The sequence below is a fragment of the Schistocerca gregaria genome, chromosome X, assembly GCF_023897955.1.
Source record: "Schistocerca gregaria isolate iqSchGreg1 chromosome X, iqSchGreg1.2, whole genome shotgun sequence".
NCBI lineage: Eukaryota > Metazoa > Arthropoda > Insecta > Orthoptera > Acrididae > Schistocerca > Schistocerca gregaria.
The window spans coordinates 243652557-243676444 of record NC_064931.1 but is presented as its reverse complement, the minus strand read 5'-3'; the positions used below and the strand labels follow the sequence as shown (position 1 = coordinate 243676444).

At 46.9% G+C, this 23888-nt stretch overlaps 1 protein-coding gene across 1 annotated transcript in view; it reads left to right on the top strand.

Moving 5' to 3' along the window:
* LOC126298350 (uncharacterized) overlaps nt 1-23888 on the top strand; it is a 45311-nt gene that overhangs the window by 4497 nt on the left and 16926 nt on the right. The window contains exon 2 of the mRNA XM_049989645.1: nt 12787-12935. Within this exon, the coding sequence (XP_049845602.1) occupies nt 12787-12935 (149 nt within the window). The remainder of the gene's footprint in view (nt 1-12786; nt 12936-23888) is intronic.

Here is a 23888-nt window from a genome sequence, read left to right as displayed (position 1 = left end):
ATAGCATGAATTTAAACATATATAATACATGTAATATTTTTCCGACTTCTGTGTATATACTACAATGACTTGTATGATAGCCTGTTTCACCGATGTTTTTTCATATGAATTATGCTGAAAGTGCGGAATACGAGAAATTTCGCCAATTTTGGTAGTGAACTCAAGCACATTAGTTTCGCTCGGCAGACGTTGGTGGAAGTCAGCACACTTGGTGCTTCTTTCACTGATGTCAATCCTTGATAACTTCGGTGAATGGTACGAATAATTGCGACCTATGGTGTTTACGTGATCTATGCGGGACGAAAGGCACGTCGCCAGCACTGTAAAAGATATTTTCCTTCTCATCGCTTCTCTCCCCCATCCCCCCCCCCCCCCCCCCCGGCTCCTCTGAAGTTAGCTCGGTATGAAATTTAATGACAGTATACTACCAGTTACTGTTTTAGAAGTGAGCCGTTTGAGTTGAGCAGGACGTTGTTCGGTAGAGCTGGCAAAAACGCATCACTAAAGGAATTCTTTCCGGCGTTTGTATTAAGTCGGTCGACAAGGCAACACTTTTCTCTGTCTGTAACAAAGCAGAGAGATCGAATTCTATACAGCCCGGAATTCAATGAACACGAATAATAAATATGGCTCCGGAAGTTTTCTGAAATTTAGCTATGCCCTTGTCAGTTCTTGTAAAGTAGAAAGGTCGTATTCTGTGTGCAGAAATGTTCTGTTAGATACGCGCATGAGCTTAAGTAAAAATATTGGAGGAATTGATAGTTGTGTACTGTTTGCCCCCGTCCCCACTCTCAGCAGACTTCCAATGGTTACTCCATGACGATAAATGTGTTGCTATGCACTTCAGTCTGTTTGGAAAACCTTCCAGGCTAATAATCATGCTATTGTGTCTGATGCAAGTCTCAATGTCCTCCTTTCAGTCCACCTGGGAAACTAAGTAAGCATCCCCATGATGAGCTATACGTTGAGCTCAGGGAAATGACCAAACATTAGTATCATGCAACCCACAATCTGAGTTCTCTAACATCTGTAACTGTGTAGTATTCACTAACAAGGAAAGGACGCCTACTCGTCATCGCCGAATTCTTCCAAATTTATGGCACATGTAGGACGTGATGGGACAAGAAACTGCCCTAACTGGAAACTCCAGATCACCAAGCGTTTAGGAAATAAAAGGAATTTTGATACGGATCTATCACCATGTGCTCCTTATCAATTGCCCTGTGACAGTGCGTTTAGGAAACGGTGTTTGTCTCAGCGATAACGCCGGCAAGGTAGCTCAGCGTGTTCGTTCAGAGGGTTAGCTGCCCTCTGTAATAGAAAAAACTGAGCTAATGTCTCAACGATGAACTTAGTGTCATAGGACGTCCGCCCCGAACAAATACAACTATCAATTTCGAACAAAATGAGATTTAAAAAAGAGCGGTAAGAAATGGGGTTCACATTCAAAAGTGGCAAGTTCGACCCCGCCTAGTGGCAAATATTTTGTACTCCTTCGCAATGCGTCCACTGCTGACGTCACAATTAACCGCAACATCATATAGGTTAATTTATATAAGCACAAAAGTACAGGCATAGGATGAAATGTGGGACTGCAAACGTTTAAAACGGGATTGTAGTTAACGCGTACATGGGAACGTCGATATACCGTTCCCGTGTTCGCGTTAACTACACTCCCGTTTTAAATATTCGCAGTCCCACATTTCGTCCTATGCCTATATTGTTGTGCTTATATAAATTAACCTATATGATGTTGCGGTTAATTGTGATGTCAGTAGTGAACGCATTGCCAAGGAGCACAAAATATTTGCCCACGGGCGGAGTCGAGCCTGCGACCTGTTCATTGCGAATCCTATCTCTTACGGCTAAGCCAGACACCGCTTGCTAAACACAGTAATAGGTAGAATTGATAAGGTGCACATGGTGATAGATGCTTATCAAAAAACTTTTTTCTTAAGCGCTTGGCCGTCTGGAGATTCCACTTCGGGCACTTTGTCTCACCACGCAATACATGTACCATAAATTTGGCCATACTGTGCGACGACGAGTAGGCGTCCTCTCCTTGTAAGAAGCGTTTGTCAGCAGACCCGATTCTCATCACTGCCGAACGTCAGGAAAGTGTCTTTATTAAGATCGCTATCTTTTCTTTGAACAGCGAGGCAAGGTTAAACTTGTCACTGCTCCCAAAACCAATGAATTATTTCCTGTGGCGGATTGCACGCAGAAAGATCCGACGTCCGGCCACTGGAAAGGAAGTAGTACTGTGGTAACAGGTAATTCTCCACCCAAATTGGCTTCTAACAACTTTGGACGAAAATCGTAAAAACAATATTTCAAAGCCAACACCAGACTTTTTTTTCCCGAAAAAAAAGCATAATTTAATTTACTGCCTTAAATTTGACCTCGCCATGTCTATGGCTTCGTTAATGATCTACAGCTAGTTAATGGCTGCACGCTCTGATGTGGCCTCTTCCTAGCGAACACTTGAAAACTAACTGAAAACCAATACTCGCCTATAAAACTAGACGATGTAGAGCAGAATTCCACTCTTGGTGACACCCTTTAAAATTCTTGTAGTCTTACGTTCAAATGGCTCTGAGCACTATGGGACTTAACATCTGAGGTCATCAGTCCCCCTAGAACTTAGAACTACTTAAACCTAACTAACCTAAGGACATAACACACATTCATGCCCGAGGCAGGATTCGAACCTGCGACCGTAGCAGTCGCGCGGTTCCGGACTGAGCGCCTAGAACCGCTAGACTACCGCGACCAGCTAGTCTTACGTTATTTGTAGTTAGTTTATTGATCGCTACTATCTACAGAGGAAGTTTCTCCATAGCAACATGTGCTGCACGGCCCTTCGCTGTCAGGCGGACTGGAGGATGAACCATTAGCACTTATGTAGGATGATTCGATTTAGGATTGTGCGGGATTTTTAAAGCAATAGATACACCTTATTGACACCCAATATTATTTCGTAAATTATGATTAAATTATCTGTAATTACTTCTTTAAAACAAATTTTATGTATTAGAAAAAGGGCAAGAGTTGTATTTACATGTTCTATCCACAATGGTCTGCTCTGCATTATTGCGTAATTGTCTACTTAACGTTTGTTTCAAATTGTTTACAAAGTTTTCCTAAAATAGGTTGTTGATACACTAAACGACGCAGCCCGCTAAGCGAAACAGTTTAACTAGAGTATTCCCAGTGGCTGACGCATTCATCTGAGATGTGGTTAGAGATCTTAACTCAGTACTGTTTCTGCTCTCATATTTTACGTTACTTTCACTAACTTTTCACCCCTAGTGAGCCTTTACAGTGTTCACCATGTTTCAACGCATTTACGTTCAGTTTCATGCATACATTACTTCCACCGCTAAGCCTAACGTAGATCACTTTCCCAATCGATATGTCGCCATGTTTTAATGTGCGATAATTCTTTGGTGTTAGGTGAAATTTCGCTGTCTGAAGGTTGAAACGTTTATAATATTTCAGTTTACTTTTTAACATGACATGTAGTAATTTATTACCAATTTCAAGGCAGTGTGTACAATTTTTGGCATTTTTAAACTCTGCCTTCGTTAAGGCACAATGAACTATTTTTCTATTAACACCCGTGTGTCTCATTTACTGCTTTCATTTCATGCCCTTAGTCATAGAACTGCAGTATGGTTCCTGTAAAACTTGTGCATAAACGTTCCTGGTCACAGGATACTAATGCTTAAATCCACAGGTGAATGCATGAGCGCCAAATGCCTTCTTCTGTGTGCTGTAGTGGAGACGTGTTGTTTCCTATTCTTTTTGTTCATGTAAACTAGCTACTGCTCCTGATTACCCCTTCCCTCTCCGTGTACTACTTGCGTGACCGCATTTGATGTTATTGGCAGTGTTTGGATCACTGCTTATTACATCGGTTCAACGTGACTTATAAAAAATCGCAGGCTAGAGAAATACATGGTTAGAAAACAATTCCTATGAAAAACTGAAATTTTCACATGGCCATGCTACTGATTTAAGAACCAACGGTATAATACCAACACTCAAAGTGGGCAACTTCGTCATAATTATAAAACTAGTGAACACTTACTTAATTTATTTTCGTATTGCTTCACTAGGATTATGTAACCACCTCAGTTCTTCTTTCTTATTTTACCAATACTCCCACAACTTGCTCTCCATATTGTTTTATCTTTTTCTGTCTGTTGCTCCCGATTTTATTTCTTCTGCTTTGAAAGCATTCTAAATTTATTATTTTGTTCTTCAAAATTTTCTTTCTGTTATTTCCGATTATTTGTTGTTGTTTCTAATTCTTTCCTTACTTTTCTAATCCATGCTATGATAGATTTCTTCGTAGGGAAATACAGGAATATTTGCTTCGTTAGCAAATTGTCATTCATTTGGCGGACTGTATAAAAAGAATAATCGAGGCTTAGCCATTACTTCTGATATTTTCCCTATTTTTGTAGATTTCCTCATAACTTCTGGTTTTCCAACCATCTGTACTGCACCTCTTTTTTCTGATAGTCGGTTTTACCTCGTTTCTGTCCAGCTTACATAATTCATTGTTAAGCATTCACATCCATATAAATATTCGGCTCGTTACCACTGTGGTATAGTGTTGTTTTCCTAGATAGGCATTTCTTGTAAATACTGACTGCATGCTCTTTCCATTTTTGTGGGCGCTTCCATTTTTTCTAGTACGTTGTGTTCTACAGGTTCACATACATATTTAAATTTACTTACTCGCTCTTTTTTACCTAATTGTATTTCTATGAATTTTGTGCATTTTTATGTCGTCCCGTCCTCGTCTTACTTAACACAGACTGTGAATCCAGATACGCAGTAAAAGCGTGTTGTCTTGGCTTTAACGTCTTGTCATTCGCCAGTTCTGATTAAGGACATACGAACCATGTCGGGTTTGTTGTTGGTAGCAAGTCTGAGAGCGGGCGCATTTACCTGGTTGGAATGTTATCTGCAGCCGATTAGGCCGAAAGCTCAGTCTCGTGAGCTAGATAAGTCTCTTCCAAGTGGGAAGTATCCTGTGTTAAACATAATCAGTAATTTTCTGTACTCCTTACCATTTGCGACCTTCATTGTTTTAATACTACTGTATTCTTCAAAATTTTGCTAGGAAGTTTGGAAGCTAATATACGTAAAATATGAACTTCCAGTAAAATTTTGTGGTGACTGGGGTCTTGGTCCCCCCTTTGATCTGCACCTGTAGTGAAAAGACGAGTGCCTGAATACTAAACTACATTTAGGGTGACCAGTGTAACCTTCTCAGCACGATCTTGGCCTCTGAATATAATAGAGACAAAGTCCACTATCTGATAACTCTTGATAAGTTAATACATAACCACCTTAGCTTGTTGATAATTTTCTCAGTAGGAAGCAGCACATGACATAGACTGGCATTAAGATTTTTATAGTATAAACAGTAGTTTTTTACTATGTAAATTGAGCTAAAATTAAACTGTGAAAATGTTTGTTTCCTGGCTAACGTTTATTATGTTACGATGGCAAGGTGCCAACCAAACCATTCGTGAATATGAGTTTGGAAAGTGTCCAGCCTAGCTGGACCTGTGTGTGACGGACAACTCCCGTGAACAGTTACCTACCAAATTTCGGCGCATTGTATTGCTGTTAAACTCTGAATGAATTTGATATTAAAATGATACCAAAGAGAGACCCAAGTAACTGGTTACGGCGTTGGGACAAGCACATGAAACCTCCCGTTAAGCTATGGAAAGGGTTATCCAATTACGAAATCATTCAAGGCCCAGTAGACATTAACAATTTATTCATGGGATATTCACTGACAAGGATTAAAAGATACTAAAGTGATGAACGAAGTATCAACACGGATATCGAAAGTTACACATAGACTTACATGCAGTTAACAATCACATTATGTGGTTGGCAAGACAATTCCTTATATGGCTACAACTGACAGATGCTAACATAAAACATCTGCTTTGGCGCAATGGAACTGTAAATATGTTTCCAAAAAAAGCGTGGCTGTGCAGTCAGATGGCGAATTTAACCTATCCCATGTACCATATCTAACGCTTAGTCGGAGGTGAGCTTCGTGAACAACTGAAAGGGGAAGGAAGTGATAGGTGTAAATAAAAACGCAATGATCTAACCGTGCCCCACTTTTAGCGTCGCCGAAAATGTCGCCTATCTATCCCGACTTGGCACCCAGGAGAGCCATATACTGAAGCATCAGACCCCCGACGCGCAAAAGCAAAATCCTACCATTCGATCGGACAGGCTATTAAAAACAACCACTCCCGCCTACAGAGCTATCCATTGACCAACTGCTGGCGTTTCGGAGTACAGGCTTGGAATCCAAATCGGCCCCTTCCTCCTGTTCACGGCAGGAAAACAATACCTCCAGGGCGGCCTGTGCGACGCGCTACGTTTAGAAAAATATCAACACCCCCCCCCCCCCCTGCTGCCAGCTCTTCAGGAACGGCGGCATTTTGGCATAAACGCCGCCATGTCCCAGATTAAAGCCCCCCTGCCCCCCCTGCCCCCCCTGCCCCCCCTGCCCCCCCTGCCCCCCTGCCCCCCTGCCCCCCCTGCCCCCCCTGCCCCCCCTGCCCCCCCTGCCCCCCCTGCCCCCCCTGCCCCCCCTGCCCCCCCTGCCCCCCCTGCCCCCCCTGCCCCCCCTGCCCCCCCTGCCCCCCCTGCCCCCCCTGCCCCCCCTGCCCCCCCGAGTGATTCATCGTCTGAAAAGGTCAAGGTTATGGTTTAGTACTCTGACGTTATACCATACATCCCTCCTCCTCTGCGGTGCTTCAAGTGCTGGAAGTTTGGGCACATGTCTTCTCGCTGCACTTCCAGGGCCACATGTCGCGACTGTGGACGTCCACTGCACCCAGATACTCCATGTGCGCCATCTCCCACTTGCATCAACTGCGGGGAGCACCAATCCCCCTGCTCGCTAGACTGCCCAGTACTTCAAAAGGAGAGGAAAATCATGGAGTAAAAGACCCTGGACCCATTGACACAGAGGCTAAACAGAAATTTGAAAGAGTACACCCTACTCGGTTGACATCGACATAAGCTGCAGCTACGTCACTATCGCCGTCCAAAGTGCCGATGGTTTCTCACGTTGTGCCGCAAAGAGTGGGACCTCTGGGATATCAGAATACATCTGCCCCATGATTGGTAGGGGGCAAATCTTCCTCTGTTGCTCCCAAACCACCTACTTTGGAAGCAAGGCCTCCCTCCCCCAAACGCAGGGGACATCGGTCCCCTCCCCATGCTGGAGAAGCAATAGCTTCCTCCAGCACCTCTCATGAGGAAGGGGACCCTTGGGGCCCACTCTCCCAAGGTTTCCACTAATGCCACGGCGGACATTCGCCAGTGGCGCAAGGAGCCAAAAGGTGCTGGATGAAGAGCTTCAGTCTTCCTCCATGCCTGAAGCAGCTTTGGAGAGAGCGAGAGAGCGCAAGCAAACCAAGTAGTAGTCAGCTAAGAAACAGGATCCTCCGGTGGCCCCAACACCACCAATCCCTACCAATTCTGCATCTGAGGATGTGGCGGAGATCTCAGTGTTTCCTGAGGGCCTGGATCTCACTGATGCCTCATCCACCATAGAAATGGCTACAAATATTCTATCGGTGGCAGCAGGTGACCTTGAAGCATAATCTGCCTCTCTGCATACTTCATGGCTTCCCAGCCTCACGATAACGTCATTCTCCAGTGGAATTGTGGCAGTTCTTTGCTCCACCTGGCTGAGCTATGGCAACCCTTAAGCTTTACACTTGCTTTCTGCATTGCCCTTCAGGGAACCTGGTTCCCAGAAATGTAGACCACTACCCTTCAAGGCTATAGGGGATGCTAAAAGCCATGGTGATTATAATAGTATCAGATGGAGTTTGTCCTGAACTCAATATGCAGTGAACCTGTGCCCCTTCAAACCCCTCTTGAAGCTGTGGCTGTCAGGATAAGAACGATGCAGGAAGTAACTGTCTGCAACGTATATCTCCCTGCAGATCGTACAGTAGCCCTGAATAAATTGGGTCACTGATTCATCAATTCCCTAAACCTTTCCTATTTTCGGGAGATTTTAACGCTCAAAACCCCTTGTTGGGTGGCACTGTGCTTACCGGCCAAGGCAGAGTTGTCGAAAATGACTCATTGGGCCATTGATCGCTCGGTTTGCAGTCCTGGCCTTCTCCCTTCTATCCACTGAAGAGCACATGACGATCTGTGGGGGAGTGACCACTTCCCCATCCTCTTGTCACTCCCCAGGTGTCATGCTCATGGCGCGAGCCCAGATGGAATTTAAACAAGGCAGATAGGTTAGCCTTCACCTGTGTTTTCACCGCTGAATCCCCTCACGTGGTGCCATCAATGTTGTTGTTGAGCAGGTCACTACAACAATAATTTCTGCGGTGGAAAACGTGATCCCTGATTCTCTAAGGTGCCCCCGGCGAAAGACAGTCCCTTGGTGGTCGCAGGAAGTCGCTGAGGCAATTAAGGAGCGTCTGCGGGATCTTCAGCGGCAAAAGCGGCACCCTTCCCTGGAGCACCTAATAGCCTTTAAGCTGCACCGACCCCACGTTCTCCTGCTTTTAAAACAACGGAAACAAGAACCTTGGGAGAGATATGTCTCGACAATTGGGTGCCATACGTCACCTTCCCAAGCCTGGGTAAAGATCAGACGAGTTTTTGGGTACCAGACCCCAACAGTGTTCCTGGTGTTAACATAAATGGCGTATTATCTACAGACGCAAACGCGCTTCGCCGAGCACTATGCTAGCGCTTCTGTTCCGGAGAATTAGCCCCCCCCACCCCACCCTCCTCAGGCTTTCGCACTCTCAAACGGAAGATGTGAGGGAAAGTCCTCTCGTTCACTACAAGCCACAGCGAACACTATAACTCCCGATTTACAGAGTGGGAACTTCTGTGCCCTTGCACATTGCGCCGACACAGCTCTTGGGCCAGTTTTTGGGCACAGTCATATCTACAGTCATATGATTTTACATCTCTCATGTGACTACAAGCGACGTCTTCTCGTTATCTTCGACCATATCTGGTGTGAGTCTTTCCATCGCACTGGTGGGAGAGCACCATGATGCCAGTGCTCAAACCCAGCAAAAAATCGCTTGATGTGGATAGCCATCGGCCAATCAGCTTCACAAATGCTCTCTGTAAGCTGCTGGAACATATGGTGTGTTGGCGGTTGGGTTGGGTCCTGGAGTCACGTGGCCTACTGACTCTGTGCCAGTGTGGTTTCCGACTGGGTCGCTCTACCACTGATAATCTTGTCCCTTGAGTCTGCATTCCGAACAGCTTTTTCGAGACGCAAACACCTTGTTGCAGTCTTTCCTGATTTACAAAAAGTGTATGAGACCACCTGGCGACATCATGTCGTTGCCACATTATTTGAGTGGAGTCTCCGATGTCCGATCCCGATTTTTATCCAGAATTCCCTGTCGCTTCATACTTTCCGTGTCCAATGTAGTGACTCCCATAGTTCCCCCCATATCCAGGAGAATGGGTCCCACAGGGCTCTGTATTGAGTGTGTCTATTTTTAGTGGCCGTTAGCGGTCTAGCAGCAGCTGTAGAGCTGTGTCTCACCCTCTCTGTATGCAGACGACTTCTGCATTTCGTTCTGCTGCTACAGTACTGTTGCTGTTGAGCGGCGCCTCCAGGGAGCCGTCCACAAGGCGCAGTCGTGGTCTCTAGCGCACGGCTTCCAGTTTTCAGCCGCAAAGTCCTGTGTCACGCACTTCTGTCGGTGTCGTAGCGTTCTCCTGGAACGCGCACTTTACCTTACTGACGATCCCCTCACTGTAGTGGAGACATATCGATTTTTAGGACTGGTTTCGACGCCCGATTGACTTGGCTTTCTCAGCTTCGTCTGCTTAAGCAGAAGTGCTGGCAACGGCTCAATGCCCTCGCTGCCTGAGCACCACCAACTGGGGTGCAGATCGCTCTACGCTGCTCTAGCTCTAGAGTCCTTGTTCAATCCCGTCTTGACTGAGGAAGTGTGGTTTATGGTTCGATGGCGCCCTCAGCGTTGCGTTTACTCGACGCAGTGCTCCACTGTGGCGTTCGACTAGCGATGGGAGGTTTTAGGACGAGTCCAGTGACCATCGTCCTGGAGGAGGCTGGAGTCACTCCATTGAAGGTTAGGCGTGCACAACTACTCGCCAGTTATGTAGCCCACTTTCGCAGTTCTCCTGCACATCCAGATTACAGTTTCCTTTTCCCCACCCACAGTGGTTCATCTCCCACATTGGCTGCGCATGCCAGGGCTTACAATTACAGTTATTGTCCAATCCCTTCCATCTTAACTGGAGTCCTTGCCTTTACCGTCTATACTCGAGGTTCATTCTTGTACACCTCCATGGTGTACACCTAGGCCGCAGCTTCGCCTGGACCTTTCACATGACCCAAAGGACTCATTGCACCCCGCAGCTCTCTGTTGCCATTTCCTCTCTATTCTTGACATGTACCGACGGCACGATGGCTGATGGTCACGTCGCCTTTCTTATGTCCATGGAGGACATACTGAGCAGCACTCCATGCCTGATAGCTTCAGTGTTTTCACTGCAGAGTTGGTGGCTATATCTCGTGCTCTTGAACACATCCGTTCATACCATGGGGAGTTGTTTCTTCTGTGTACTGACTCCTTGAGGAACCTACAAGCTATCGACCAGTGCTACCCTCGCCATCCTTTGGTAGCGACCATCCAGGAGTCAATCTATGCACTGGAACGGTCCGGTCGTTCCGTGGTGTTTGTGTGGACCCCAGGACACTTCGGAATTCCATGAAATGAAATGAAATGAAATGAAATGAACTTGCCGACAGGCTGACCAAACAGGCTACAAGGAAACCACTTATGGAGATCGGTATTTCAATAACGGACCTGCGTTCGTTTTTATGCGGCCAGGTTTTTCGTCTTTGGGAGACTGAATGGCATAGTACGAACAAGAAACTGCGTGTCATTAACGTGACTAGGAATATGTGGCAGTCTTCCATGCGGGTCTCTCGCAGGGACTCTGTGGTTCTCTGCCGGCTCCGCATTGGCCACCCTTGGGAGACCCATGGCTACCTCCTGCGCCCTGAAGACCCGCCTGAGTGTTGTTGCGGCACCCGGTTGACAGTGGCCCATATTTTGGTGCACTGTCCCACTGTGAATGCCCTGCGGCGAAATCTTCTTTTACTAGACTCGTTGCCGCTAATTTTATCTGACAACGCCTCATCGGCTGATTTAGTTTTAAGTTTTATTCGTGAGGGTGGGTTTTATCATTTGATCTAAGTTTTAGCGCATGTCCTTTGTCTCTCTGTGCGGGTGGAGGTTTTAATGTGTTGCAGAGTGACTGACTTTTTATTCTCATGGTCAGCCAAGAATGGTAATCTGTTTTGTCGTTTTAATCTCTTCTACCTGTTTCTTGTCTTTCTGTGGTTTGCTTCTGCACTTTTGTCCATTTAAGTGCTTGTTGCCCTTCTGTCGTTCTTGTGGTCTTTCCTTCTCTGTTTTGTGTTGCCAGTTGCGCTTGTTTTATTCTCATCCCTGTGGAATTGCTTTATTCGGAACAAGGGACTGATGACCTCGCAGCATGGTTCCTCTCCCCTTTTTTAAACCAACCATAACCACCCTTACATCAATGAAGCAGATATTTCGCTTTGAACAGAGGAAAATGTCTGAGACGAAGATCAGATCTCGCTTCAGTACGACGGAATTACGGAATTTGCAGCTGTGTACAAGCCAAAAAATCCCACGTTATATAGAAGTTGATCTTCATACATACCTCATCTATTTTACATAGACTGAAAATAAATAGGACATAAAGGAGATAATATACGCTAGGAAAATTATATGTTAACTCCCATCAGAGTTGAAACACTGACGAAATCACCGCTTGTAAGTGTAACATCCATAGTACTGGTTTAGAGTTCTGTCTTGACGAGAACGTAGTCCAGGACACAAGTATTCTTGAAGGACCTTTGAAGAGTCATTTTTACCAAATCTGGTTAGAGTTCAGAGGACGACAACGATGCTGCTCTGCTTAAAACTTAAACGTGAGTTTTCATAAGAGATTCCTTGTTGCAAGTGCCCTGGTCAATAGTGTTGTAGCTTCTAACAAAGCTCCACTGGCAGCAGATTATTGTCCACCTGGCTATTTGTAGGCATGGTCCGCGCCGTGCTCCCATGTAAAAAGTCTGAAGTTAATCACATACTACACCTAATAAAAGAATCTCTTCGACAAGTATTTTTGCCGAGGCGCCATTGAAGCCAAATTGCGCTCTCATTGGAAATCCATTATGTACTGGGCTGACCTCTGCGAAGAGCTTGCTGTAGAAATTCCAGAGAGTCGAATAGTTCATTGTTTTACAGCTTGCTCTGTCTCCAACATTATTAATATACATGATTTTCATTTCGTCTTTGTTTTTTCCATTTTTCCCCTGTTTTTTCCTCTTTTTGCCACCCTTTTTCACTCCACCTCCTGCCTGGTTTGCTTCTTTCACCACTCCTTGTTCGCCTGTTTCATTCCATTTAACATTTTTCCACGCCCCTTCCCCTCTCCTCCTCATTTGCTCCCATCCTTCTGTGAATCCTCGACTTTTCCCACGTGTGCTTCCTTTCCCCACTCTGTCCTTCCCTGTGGCACTGAAATAAAAGACAAATTGCGTGCTGTCAGAGATTGTTGCATTAACACAGTCGTACAAAATACTTTTAGGACAAATAAACTTACCGTTTTCACAGTTGTCTCTCTGCTACTCAATCACCATACTGGCGCCTGGTGTTGCAGATAACGTTGGCAAGGAACTGGCTGGTTGCGAATGGCGAGACGGAGGCGGCTAGTGACGGACACCTCGCAACGACGCGCGGAGCTGTCGGCCGGCTGGCTGAAAAAGTTCGGCAAAACGGGACGTTGCAGCCGACTGCCAGTCTGCTCAGGTAGAGTTATCACACAGCCAAGACGTCTCGCACATATCGCCTAAAGCAACGGCTCTTACCTGACGTGCATTCTATATTAATCTGTCGAAGAAACACACTCATCAAACAACACTGAAAAGGGCTACTTATAAACGGGAAATGTTTGCCAAAATAAATTGGCAAGGTTATATTACTTCAGACATCTTTGACCCAGCAACATGGTAGGGACCTAAAACAAAAGAGATGTTACCAATAGAGTATTCTCGAGACTTTCGCGGTGACAAACTTTTACATGTCTACTTAGCTGAGTAAGGTACGTCTCCACTGATGAGGGGTGGTGTCAGAATGGAAGATGTCGCCTTGACACACAGATATGAATAGCCAGCAAAAGCCAGGTAAGGTGACGTATGAGGGCGATAATGAAAGGTGTGAGCAACCCATTGAGTCATAATAATGTAGGAAAAAGACTGCTGGTTAGCAAGCTACAGACTTTACACCACATGTTGCCTTTTTGTGATGTTACAAGCGTCTAACACTTTAACATAGGAAGTACTTCCAAAATAATCAGCATCAATATTTCTTTTCGACAACGTGCTGCCACTGAATTATTTACCCGGCCAGATAGCTGTGCGTGTTAAAGTGCCACTTCCAGACAGGGAGATGTACCGGACCCTGGCAGAATCTGCCCGGCGGAGTAAAGATCGGGCGTTGTGCTGGCCAGCCAGGATGTGGCTTTTGGATGGGTCGCTCATCCGACTAGGCGGATATTGGGCTGGTACCCACTTTCTGTCTCTGTTACACGATTCACAAACATTCAGAGAACTTTCGCACACTTTCTCATGGATAACATTAAACGCCGACAGTTTGGATACATTCTGTCCCTGGAGAGGATGAAGGGGGTGGTAACGGGTTGGCGACAGGACGCACATCAAGACGAAAGTAACAAGAAAGACAAGCTGTCACTGAATTAGTCGTTACAGGGGAAAAGTGCTATTGATATTCACGTCGAAGTACCTATGGAGATCCCCCTGCGGGTCCGGGGGTTAGAGTAGGCCTGAGGTATTCCTGCCTGTCGTACGAGGTCACTAAAAGGAGTTTCACACGTTTCGGCCTTTATGTGATGGTTCCCTGTAGGGCTTGACCTCCATTCTTGAAAATTTTCCCGAAGAGCGAGCCAATTGGGGAAGGGCGCCTTACAAGGTACATCGTGTCCATTGTGCATTGAGATCTTTAGCCCACTTTCTCATCGTCACATTGCAGTCCTGCCCATTCTCCATCTCTTGGGCGAGGACACCTTCCTGGGTGCGTTTTCTACCATGCAGTATGCAGTGTCGATTTCTGCGTCGATGATAAGACTTCTTTGCACCTGGTACCCAGCTCAGTAACCAGTGCATTGTGGCGAGGCTGCCATGTACCCTGTTGGTTGTAGCCCCCTGACCACACAGGGATAGCTCTGTTGATGCCTGCACCATTAACACCCCACGTATGCCAAGGAGTAGATGCTCATCCCCCCGAGGCATCAGGACTCTTGGCAATGGCCATCCTGCCAGGTGGCCTTTGCTGTGGCTGGGTGCCGCCAGTGAGGAGGGCCCCTGATTGGAGTGGGTGGCATCAGGGTGGATGTCACGCTATAAAGCATAGTCCATCTCTTGCTGGTGGTGAAACACGAGCCTCTAAAATATCACGAGCTCAGTTCAACCCACAGAAGTATAACCCCACACCATGGGAGGAACATAAGGGTAAGGATGGCAGCAGATCTTATTCACCCCGGTACCTTGTATGTTAGAGAGCTGATGGGGAATCTTTCATGACGATGAAACCTCAGTTTCAAGGAGAATCACGGAGTAAAAGACCCTGGGCAGGCTGACCTACACTGAGACAGAGAGTAAATTTGAATGCCTTCATCCTGTGCGTATGACATTGTCTTAAGCCGCCGCTACAACAGTTCCGGCACCATCAGCTCCACCAAACAAGGTCACCTCTGAACTGCAAGAGTACACCTGCCCCCTTGATGGTGGGGGCATTTCCCTCCCTGTTGCTCCTGCACCACCTACTTCAGACGCAACACCCCCCCCCCCCCCCCTGCTCCACAGACCATCGGGGACGTCTGTCCGCACTTCTAAGCCGGAGAAGCGTAAGTCTTCTTTGGCTTCCCTCCCTAGGAAGGCGTCCCATGGGTCACTCCCTTCCCAGGTTTCTTCTAGTGGGAAAGACGACACCCACCAGTGGCTGAAGAGCCCAAAAGCAACTGGTCGTAGGGCATCACGCTCATCCTCAGTCCCAGAGAACGAGTCAGTGAAGTCCTCCCAGCCAGGGAAACCCAAGGAGCAGCGAGAAAAATCCAAAAATAAAACCCCTAAGACCAAGGAAATAGCGGTGGCACCCACACCACCGCTACCTACAAGCTCTGGCTGAGGATGAGGTGGAGATTTTGGCGTCCGCTGAAGACCTAGATCTTGCCAGACCCTCAGACACAATGGACTGCTCAGGCAATAAATCGGTGGCAGCACGTGACTGAGGCGTAAACTGCCTCGCTGAATGTTCCATACCTTCCCAGTCTCACGATGTCATCTTCTAGTGGAATTGTGGCGGTTTTTTTCCACTGCCTGGCTGAGCTACAGCAACTGTTAAGCTTTACACCTGCAACCTGCATTGCCCTCCAGGAAACCTGGTACCCAGCAATATGGACCCCTGCCCTACACAGCTATAAGGGATATTACAAGAACTGTAGCGACAGTAATAGTGTCAGGTGGAATTTGCGATTGTCCTAAACTCGGTCTGTAGTGAACATGTGCCCCTTCGAACCTCTCTTGAAGCTGTGGCTGTCAGAATGACGTCGCAGGAAATAACTCTCTGCAATTATATATATATATCTGGAGGAAGATGTTGTATTACCCCTGAATGTATTAGCTGCATTGATTGATCAACTCTCTAAACCTTTCCTACGTCTGGGAGATTTTAATGCTCATAACACCTTGTGGGGTGGTGCGATGCTTACTCACTAAGGCAGAGATGTCGAAACTTTACTGTCCCTATTCGAACTGTGCCCCTTAAATACTGGGGCTGCCACACATTTCAGTGTAGCTCATGGTAGTTACTCGACCATCGATTTATCAGTTTGCAGTCCAGGACTTCTCCCTTCCATCCACTTGAGAGCACATGACGACCTGTGGGGTAGTGGCCACTCCATATTTCTGTCACTTCCTCCGAGTCAGGCACACGGACACCTGTCCAGATGGACTTTGAACAAGGCGGACTGGGAACTTTCACCTATGTTGTCACCGCTGAATCTCCCCCACAGGGTAACATCGATGTGATGGTTGAGCAGGTGATAAGCACAATTGTTTATGCGGCAGAAAACGCGATCCCTTGATCTAATTTAGGGTGCCTGAGGCGTAAGGCCGTCCCTTGGTGGTCGCCGGAAGTCTGTGAAGTAATTCAGGAGCGTCGGCGCGCTCTACAGCGGCGTAAGTGGCACCCTTCCCTGGAGCACCTCACAGCCTTTAATGGATCTGTGCCCGTGTTCGCTACCTTATCAAACAACGGAAGGAGTAGTCTCCACCACTGGGTACCACATGTCACCTTCCCTAGTCTGGGCAAAGATCAAACGTCTTTTCGGGTAGCAGGCCCCGACAGTTGTCCCCAGAGTTGCCATAAATGGCGAGTTATGTACCGACGCAAACGCGATTGCCGAGTACTTTGCTCGAGCCTCTGCATCGGAGAATTACCCCCAGCCTTTCGCACACTCAAACAGCGGCCGGAAACGAACGTCCTCTCATTCACTACACGCTGCAGTGAATTCTATAACGCCCCATTTAGAGAGTGGGAGCTCCTCAGTGGCCTTGCACATTGCCCCGACACAGCTCTTGCGCCTGATCACATCTACAGCCAGATGATTAAACGTCTGTCATCTGACTACAAACGACATCTTCAACTGGATCTGGTGCGATGGTGTCTTTCCATCGCAATGGCGGGAGAGCACCATCATTCCAGTGCTCAGACCTAGTAAAAACCCGTTTGATGTGGGTAGCTATCGGCCCATCAGCCTCACCAACGTTCTTTGTAACCTGCTGGAATGTATGGTATGTCGGCGGTTGGGTTGGGTTCTGGAGTCATGTGGCTTGCTGGCTCCACGTCAGGGCGGCTTCAGCCAGGGTCGCCCTTCCACTGATAATATTTTTTCCATAGATTATGCCATCGGAACATCCTTTCCCAGACGGCAACACCAGATTGCCGTCTTTTTTTGACTACTTTAAAGCATACTACACGACTTGGCGACATTATATCCTTGCCACATTGTATGAGTGGCGTCTCCGGGGACCACGTCAGGTTTTTATCCAAAACTTCTTGTCGCTCCGTACATTCCATATCCAAGTTGGTGACTCCAATAGTTCAATCCATATGCAGGAGAATGGTGTCCCGCAGGGCTCTGTATTCAGTGTCTATTTATAGTGGCCATTAACGGTCTAGCAGCAGCTGTCGGGCCCTCTGTCCCTCCTTCTCTGGTCACTGTCTTAGGGGGCAGACGAATTCACACTGGGAAGTGATCACTAGAATGTAAATCTGGAGCCACTTCCCACTGAATAGAGTCTGCAATAGCTGGGGAACAAAAACAAAGATAAACAGCTTTCGGTCTGCTGCTCCAGTACTGTTGTTGCCGAGCAGCGTCTTCAGGGAGCCATCGACAAGGTGCAGTCATGGGCTCTAGCACACGGCTTCCAGTTTACAGCCGCAAAGTTGTGTGTCATGCACTTCTATCGGCGAGGTGCTGTTCATCCGGAACCTGCACATTACCTTATTGACGATACATTCACTGTAGTGGAGACATATCAATTACTAGGACTGGTTTTCGATGCTCGATTGACTTGGCTCCCTCATCTTCGTCAGCTTAAGCAGAAGTGCTGGCAGTGGCTCAATGCCCTCCGCTGCCTGAGCAACACCAAGTGGGGTGCAGATCGCTCTACGCTGCTCCAGCTCGAGAGTCCTTGTTCAATCCCGTCTTGACTGTGGGAGTGTGGTTTATGGTTCTACGGCGCCCTCAGCGTTGCGTTTACTCGACCCACTGCTCCCTGTGGGGTTCGATTAGCGACAGGAGGTTTTAGGACGAATCCTGTGACCAGCTTACTGGTGGAGGGTGGTGTCCCTGCACTGCAGATCAGATGTGCGCAACTGCTCGCCAGTTACATAGCACACATTCATAGTTCCCCTGAGCATCCGATTAACCGTCTCCTTTTCCCACCCGCGGCAGTCCATCTCCCGCATCGGTGGCCCAGATCGGGGTAACGTTTGCGGTTCGCGTGCGGTCTCCTCTGTCCGAACTGGGATCCTTCCTCTAACCACCTCTACTTGCGGTCCGTTCACGTACGCCTCCATGGTGTACGCCTCAGCCGCAGCTTCGTCTGACTCTTCTGCATGACGCTAAGGACTGCGATAACCCCACTGCTATCTGCTGTCATTTCCTCTAGATTCCTTTACGTGTTCCATGGTCCTGAAATGGTTTACACCGACGGCTCAATGGCGAATGATCACGTAGGCTTCGCATATGTTCATGGAGGACATATTGAAGAGCACTCCTTGCTTGTTGGCTGCAGTGTTTTCACTGTAGAGCTGGCGGCCATATCTCGTGCTCTTAAGAGCATCCGCTCATGTCCTGGCGAGTCATTCTTCCTGTGTACTGACTCATTTAGCAGCCTACAAGCTATCGACCAGTGCTACCCTCGCCACCCTCTGGTAGCGTCCATTCAGGAGTTGATCTATGCCCTGGAACAGTCCCGCAGTTCCGTGGTGTTTGTGTGGACACCAGGACACGTCGGAATCCCCGGCAACGAACTTGGCGACAGGATGGCCAAACAGGCGACGCGGAAACCGCTTCTGGAGATAGGCATCTCCGAAGTTGACCTGCGTTTGTCGTACACCGCTGGGTTACTTTGTGAGATGGAATGGCATAACAGCACGCACAACAAACTGCGTGTCATTAAGGAGATTATGAATGTGTGGAAGTCTTCTGTGTAGGCCACTAGCAGGGAATCAGTTGTCCTCTGCCAGCTCCACATTGGCCATATGTGGCTAAAGCATGGTTACCTACTCCTTCGCGAGGACCCCGCTCAATGTAACTGTGGCTCCCAAATAGTCGTCCACATACCCACTTTAAGTCTCTCTGCGGCAGACTTTTAACTTTCCCAGCACCCTGCCTTCGGTGTTGCTCGACAATGCCTCCACAGCAGCTTTACGTTTTATCTGTGACAGTTGGTTTTATACTTCTATGTAGGTTTTAGCGCTCGTCCTTTGCCCCCCCCCCCCCCCCCCCCCGTGTCCTCCACCCTAGTGATCACTTCCCAGTGTGAATTTGTCTGCCGCCTAAGACAGTGACCAGCAGGAGACCAGGCAGGTGGATGACACAAAGGGCAAATTGGTTACAGTACAGTCGACAGGCTACTTTTGAACGAAAGAATTGTGCACAGGAGGCGGTGGCCAACATCACTCACACGATCCACAGGGCTGCCGCAGAGTCCATCCCCAGGTCTAGTAACCACCTCCGATGATGGCCTGTACCTTGGTGAGATGACTGTCGGTTGGCAATCAGGGCCAGATGGTCAGCTCTGTTGAACTTCAGTCTCCAACTACAATCTCCATGCTTTCAGGTCCGCGAGAGAACATGCAAGGCGAGTGATCAAAGAACGGAAGAGGGCTTCCTGGAGGGAATTCACGACTTCCATTAATCGGTCCACTTCCACTGCTCACGTTTGGGAATCAATAAGACGGATTTCAGGGAAGGGTAGTCCACATCCCCTTATGGCCTTGTCAAATAATGGGGTCTTGGTAGACACGCCAGAAGACATGGCTCACGTTTTAGCTGAACACTTCTTCACTGTTACTAAGTCATCCAGTCAAGCTCCTGCTCTTCAGGTATTCCGTCGGACTGCAGAAATGAGGAAGCTCAATTTTTTTCTCGCGTACTGAAGAAGTCTTAAACCTTCCATTCTCCATGTGGGAACTGGAATCAGCTTTATGTGCAGCCCTACACACAGCTACAGGACCTGATCAGATCCATTATACCATGCTTCGTCATCTGTGCCCTGAAGCGAAAGGTCAGCTCCTCTCTTTTTTTCAATCAGATCTGATTTGATAGACTGTACCACACGACTTGGAAGGAGGCAATATTAATTCCATTCTGGAAACCAGGCAAGGACCGTAGCGCACCTAACAGTTACCAGAGTGTCGCCCTTACCAGTTGTATGGGCAAGACTCTTGAACGCATGGTCAACTGCTGCCTTGTCTGGCTGCTCGAGTCCCGAGACTACTGAGTCGCTCCCAGAGCGGTTTCAGGTGCTACCGTTACACTCTTGACAATTTAATTCTACTGGAGATGGCAATACAGGAGTCCCCCTTAAGCCGAAACCATTTAGTTCGTGTGTTTTTTGACCTCGAAGGAGGATATGACACTACTTGGAGGTACAACATCCTTCGCCAACTTCATGAATGGGATCTACGTGGACGCCTGACACTTCTGATCCAATCCTTTCTCGACGACCGGCGTTTTCGCTATCTCATTGGCGATGCCATGTCTGATTGCTTTCTTCAGGAGAATTGTGTGCCCCTGGGCAGTGTCCTCAGTGTCACATTGTTTGCCATCGCTATCAATGGCATTTCCTCCAGTTAGGAGTCCTGTCAAATGTTGTTTGTTTGTGGATGACTTTGCAATCTTCTACTCTTCCTCTGATCTGTCGACTAAGACGACGACGACGAGGAAGAGGCAGCTACAGCTGACCGTTAGGGGGCTGGAAACCTGGGCCCAGACAACTGGTGTTCGGTTCTCACCTGAGAAGACTGTGTGTCGATTTTAATCGTGCTTGTCGGAATTTTAACCAATCAGAGCTTGAAATGGGGGACCGTATTTTAAGTTTTCAAGACACAGTGCGCTTTTTTCGTTTTATTATTTGACTCTAAATTAACATGGCTCCCACACCTGAAAGACCTACGAACAAAGGACTTCAGGTTATTGAACATTTTGAAATGCCTTGGTGGAAAAACATGGGGAGGTGACAGGTCCCGGCTCCTGCAGTTTTATGGGGCATTTGTTCAGTCACGCTTAGGCTATGAAAGCATGGTCTATGGATTAGCCTGTCCTTCCTACCTCTAGATGTTAGATGCTATCCACCAGGAGGGCATTTGGATATCGACTGGGTCCTTTCGGACCAGCGTAGTTCAGAGTCTGTGTGTAGAGGTTGGTAAACCGCCACTTTGGATTCGGCGACATATCCTTTTGGCTCCACAGGCGGTGCAAATCTCAGCACACCTCAGTCATTGGCATTTAGTGCAGTGATCCAACCCACCCTAGAACGACTGTTCAGGAATCGGCCCCCAAGCGACCCAGCCATTTGATTTACGTGCTACCGACTGTCTCAAGGATCTGGATCTCTTGGGTATGAAAATACACACCCAGGGATGGAAGCCACTGCCGCTTTGGTGTCTTCAGAGACCCAGAGAGATTTTAAGCGTGACACAGTACTCGAAAATTTGTACTCCATATATGATTTTTACAATATTGTTTTCGTCTATTTTAAGTCTGTACCATAGTTTTATAGTTAATTGTACAGGAGGATTCCATCAGGAGAATGCTCTCTGTTGATCCGTGGTTTTCCCTGATAGGGTTTTTAAAGTGTCTTCCACAACAATTTACAAATTATGCGGTGCCTCCCAAGCAATTTGATCGCTTAGGAATTCACACACATTTGAACATTTTACAAATTGATGCGGAGTTACATGGTGTTTTGATGGCACTGCAGAGTTCACAGACATCACCATACGAGTTTTCTTGCCTGTTTCGACCATTAGTGCACTGCAAGCAATTCACCAAATGTATCTGGTAGACTCACTGATTCTGCTCATCCATGACTCCTTACAGCGGCTCCAACGCCATGGCAAGGTGGTGATTTTTTGGTGGGTACCAGGCCACATTGGGATACAGGGTAACGACATGGCTGACAAAGCTGCCAAGGAAGCATGTTGGACTGGCCGGTGTGACCGAGCGATTCTAGGCGCTTCATCCTGCCTCGGGCATGGATGTGTGTTATGTCCTTAGGTTAGTTACGTTTGAGTAGTTCTATGTTCTAGGGGACTGATGACCTCAGATATTAAGTCCCATAGTGCTCAGAGCCATTTGACCAATTTGAAACATGTTGGGATGGTGCTGTACATCAGTGTCCCATCCCGTAGCACGCCATTATCTCACATTCTGACAGATGCGTCATGCGTCATTGGGAGACTGAATGGTTGCAGGTGTCAGACAACAAACTGCGGTTACTCAAATCGCCCACAAAGGCTTGGTGGACTTCGTGTTAGCGTCGCCGTAGGGAGGAGATTTTGCTTACAAGACTGTGTATCGGGTATAGCCCTTTCACACACGACTTCCTCCTCCGGCGGGAGGATCCACCATTCTGTGAAGTTTGTGGCGTGCCGTGCCGCTTTCAGTTCAGCACATTGTGGGTGGCTACGTGTGTCCAGTATACTGATGTTAGGGCAGCCCTCGGTCTCGTTGGAGATCTGCCTACCATCCTCGCAGATACCGATACCAGTGCAGCAGTTTATGTCAGAGTTCTGGATAGGACTGGGGGAACTCTACCTAAAATAGTCTGTTAAACCATTACGCGAACTCTGAAAACTTTGTCCTCGGGTCCTGCCCCCAACTGGTCAGCCATCTGTGCAAGTTTATGTAGTATTTAGTTGTCTAACTGAAGTCAAACAATTAAAGTAAAATTGTGGCAGAGGTAGATTTTGCCTCGATTTAATGATCGTGGTTATGTAAATTTAATTTGGAAATCAAAGCATTCTAGAATCTGAATCATTATGGGGATGTTGCGGTAAGAATTCGCGGTGGTCTTTTATGTACTGGAGGCTACGAACATTTTCACATATGGAAGGCCATATAAGATAAAGAATATTTATTAAACAGAAGAATATAGTCTAATGCTGTTAAAATAAAAGCCAAAGATTTTGATGACTTGCCTTTAAAGCTTGTTCGTAAAGAAGTAGGTAACATAAAACATAGAACGCGTTAACTAAGGATGATACAGGGAGCTTAAGCGACAATACTAAAGTTTGTTTGAACGGGGTGATTATGCTGTCAGTCAGTTTGCGGTCTTGTGCAGTCGACGCTGTAACTATTTATGAACCACAATACCCACAAAAATGCGGAGTGTGCCAGAATTGGAACATATCCTGGGTTTTAAGTGATCGATGACAGAGGCATTGTCTTTACTCTGTCACCCTGTCTTCCAAAACCTGTCTGATGTCATAACCGATATCGGAACGAAAATGTTATCGAAAAGTTTTTTCTACCAGTTTTTTGGCTTTTGGACGCTATCCATTGAGCCATCTCAATAGTAATGTCAATTATGACGATACAAAAGTAAGGACAACAGTCCCCGAGCGGAGAAAATCTCCGGCCCGGCCGGGAATGGGACACGGGCCCCTTCGCTTTGCAATACACAGCGCTGACGGCGTAGCTACCGAGGCGGACTAAAAATCGAAGAAATCTGTACACAGTAGTCAAAGACGTTTGTCAATATATTTATTGCAGTTATTACGAACTATCCCCACAAGAAAATGCCTTTAGGGTTATCTATAGAGCTATTGGGAACTATTGAAAATTTTGATCGCAATTATTTCTCGTTGAATTCAGAAGTAGTGTACAAATTCTGTACAGAGATCTCTAGAACCGTATCACATCCAATCAAGAAATCTGAAAAAGTGGTAATTATTATCATAGAGCGATTACTTTCTAAAATATTTTTAAAATTCAGAAATGTTGTCTTCCAACAACTTCATTCCATGAATATGTCTGTTGTGAAATGTATTTTTTACCTGTGTTAATAAAAGGGATATTTAAAATTTGATGATGTTTGTCATTTGCTGTTACGTTTTACGTAAAATAATTCTTTCATTGTAATGGTTGTCTGACAAATGTATTTTTTA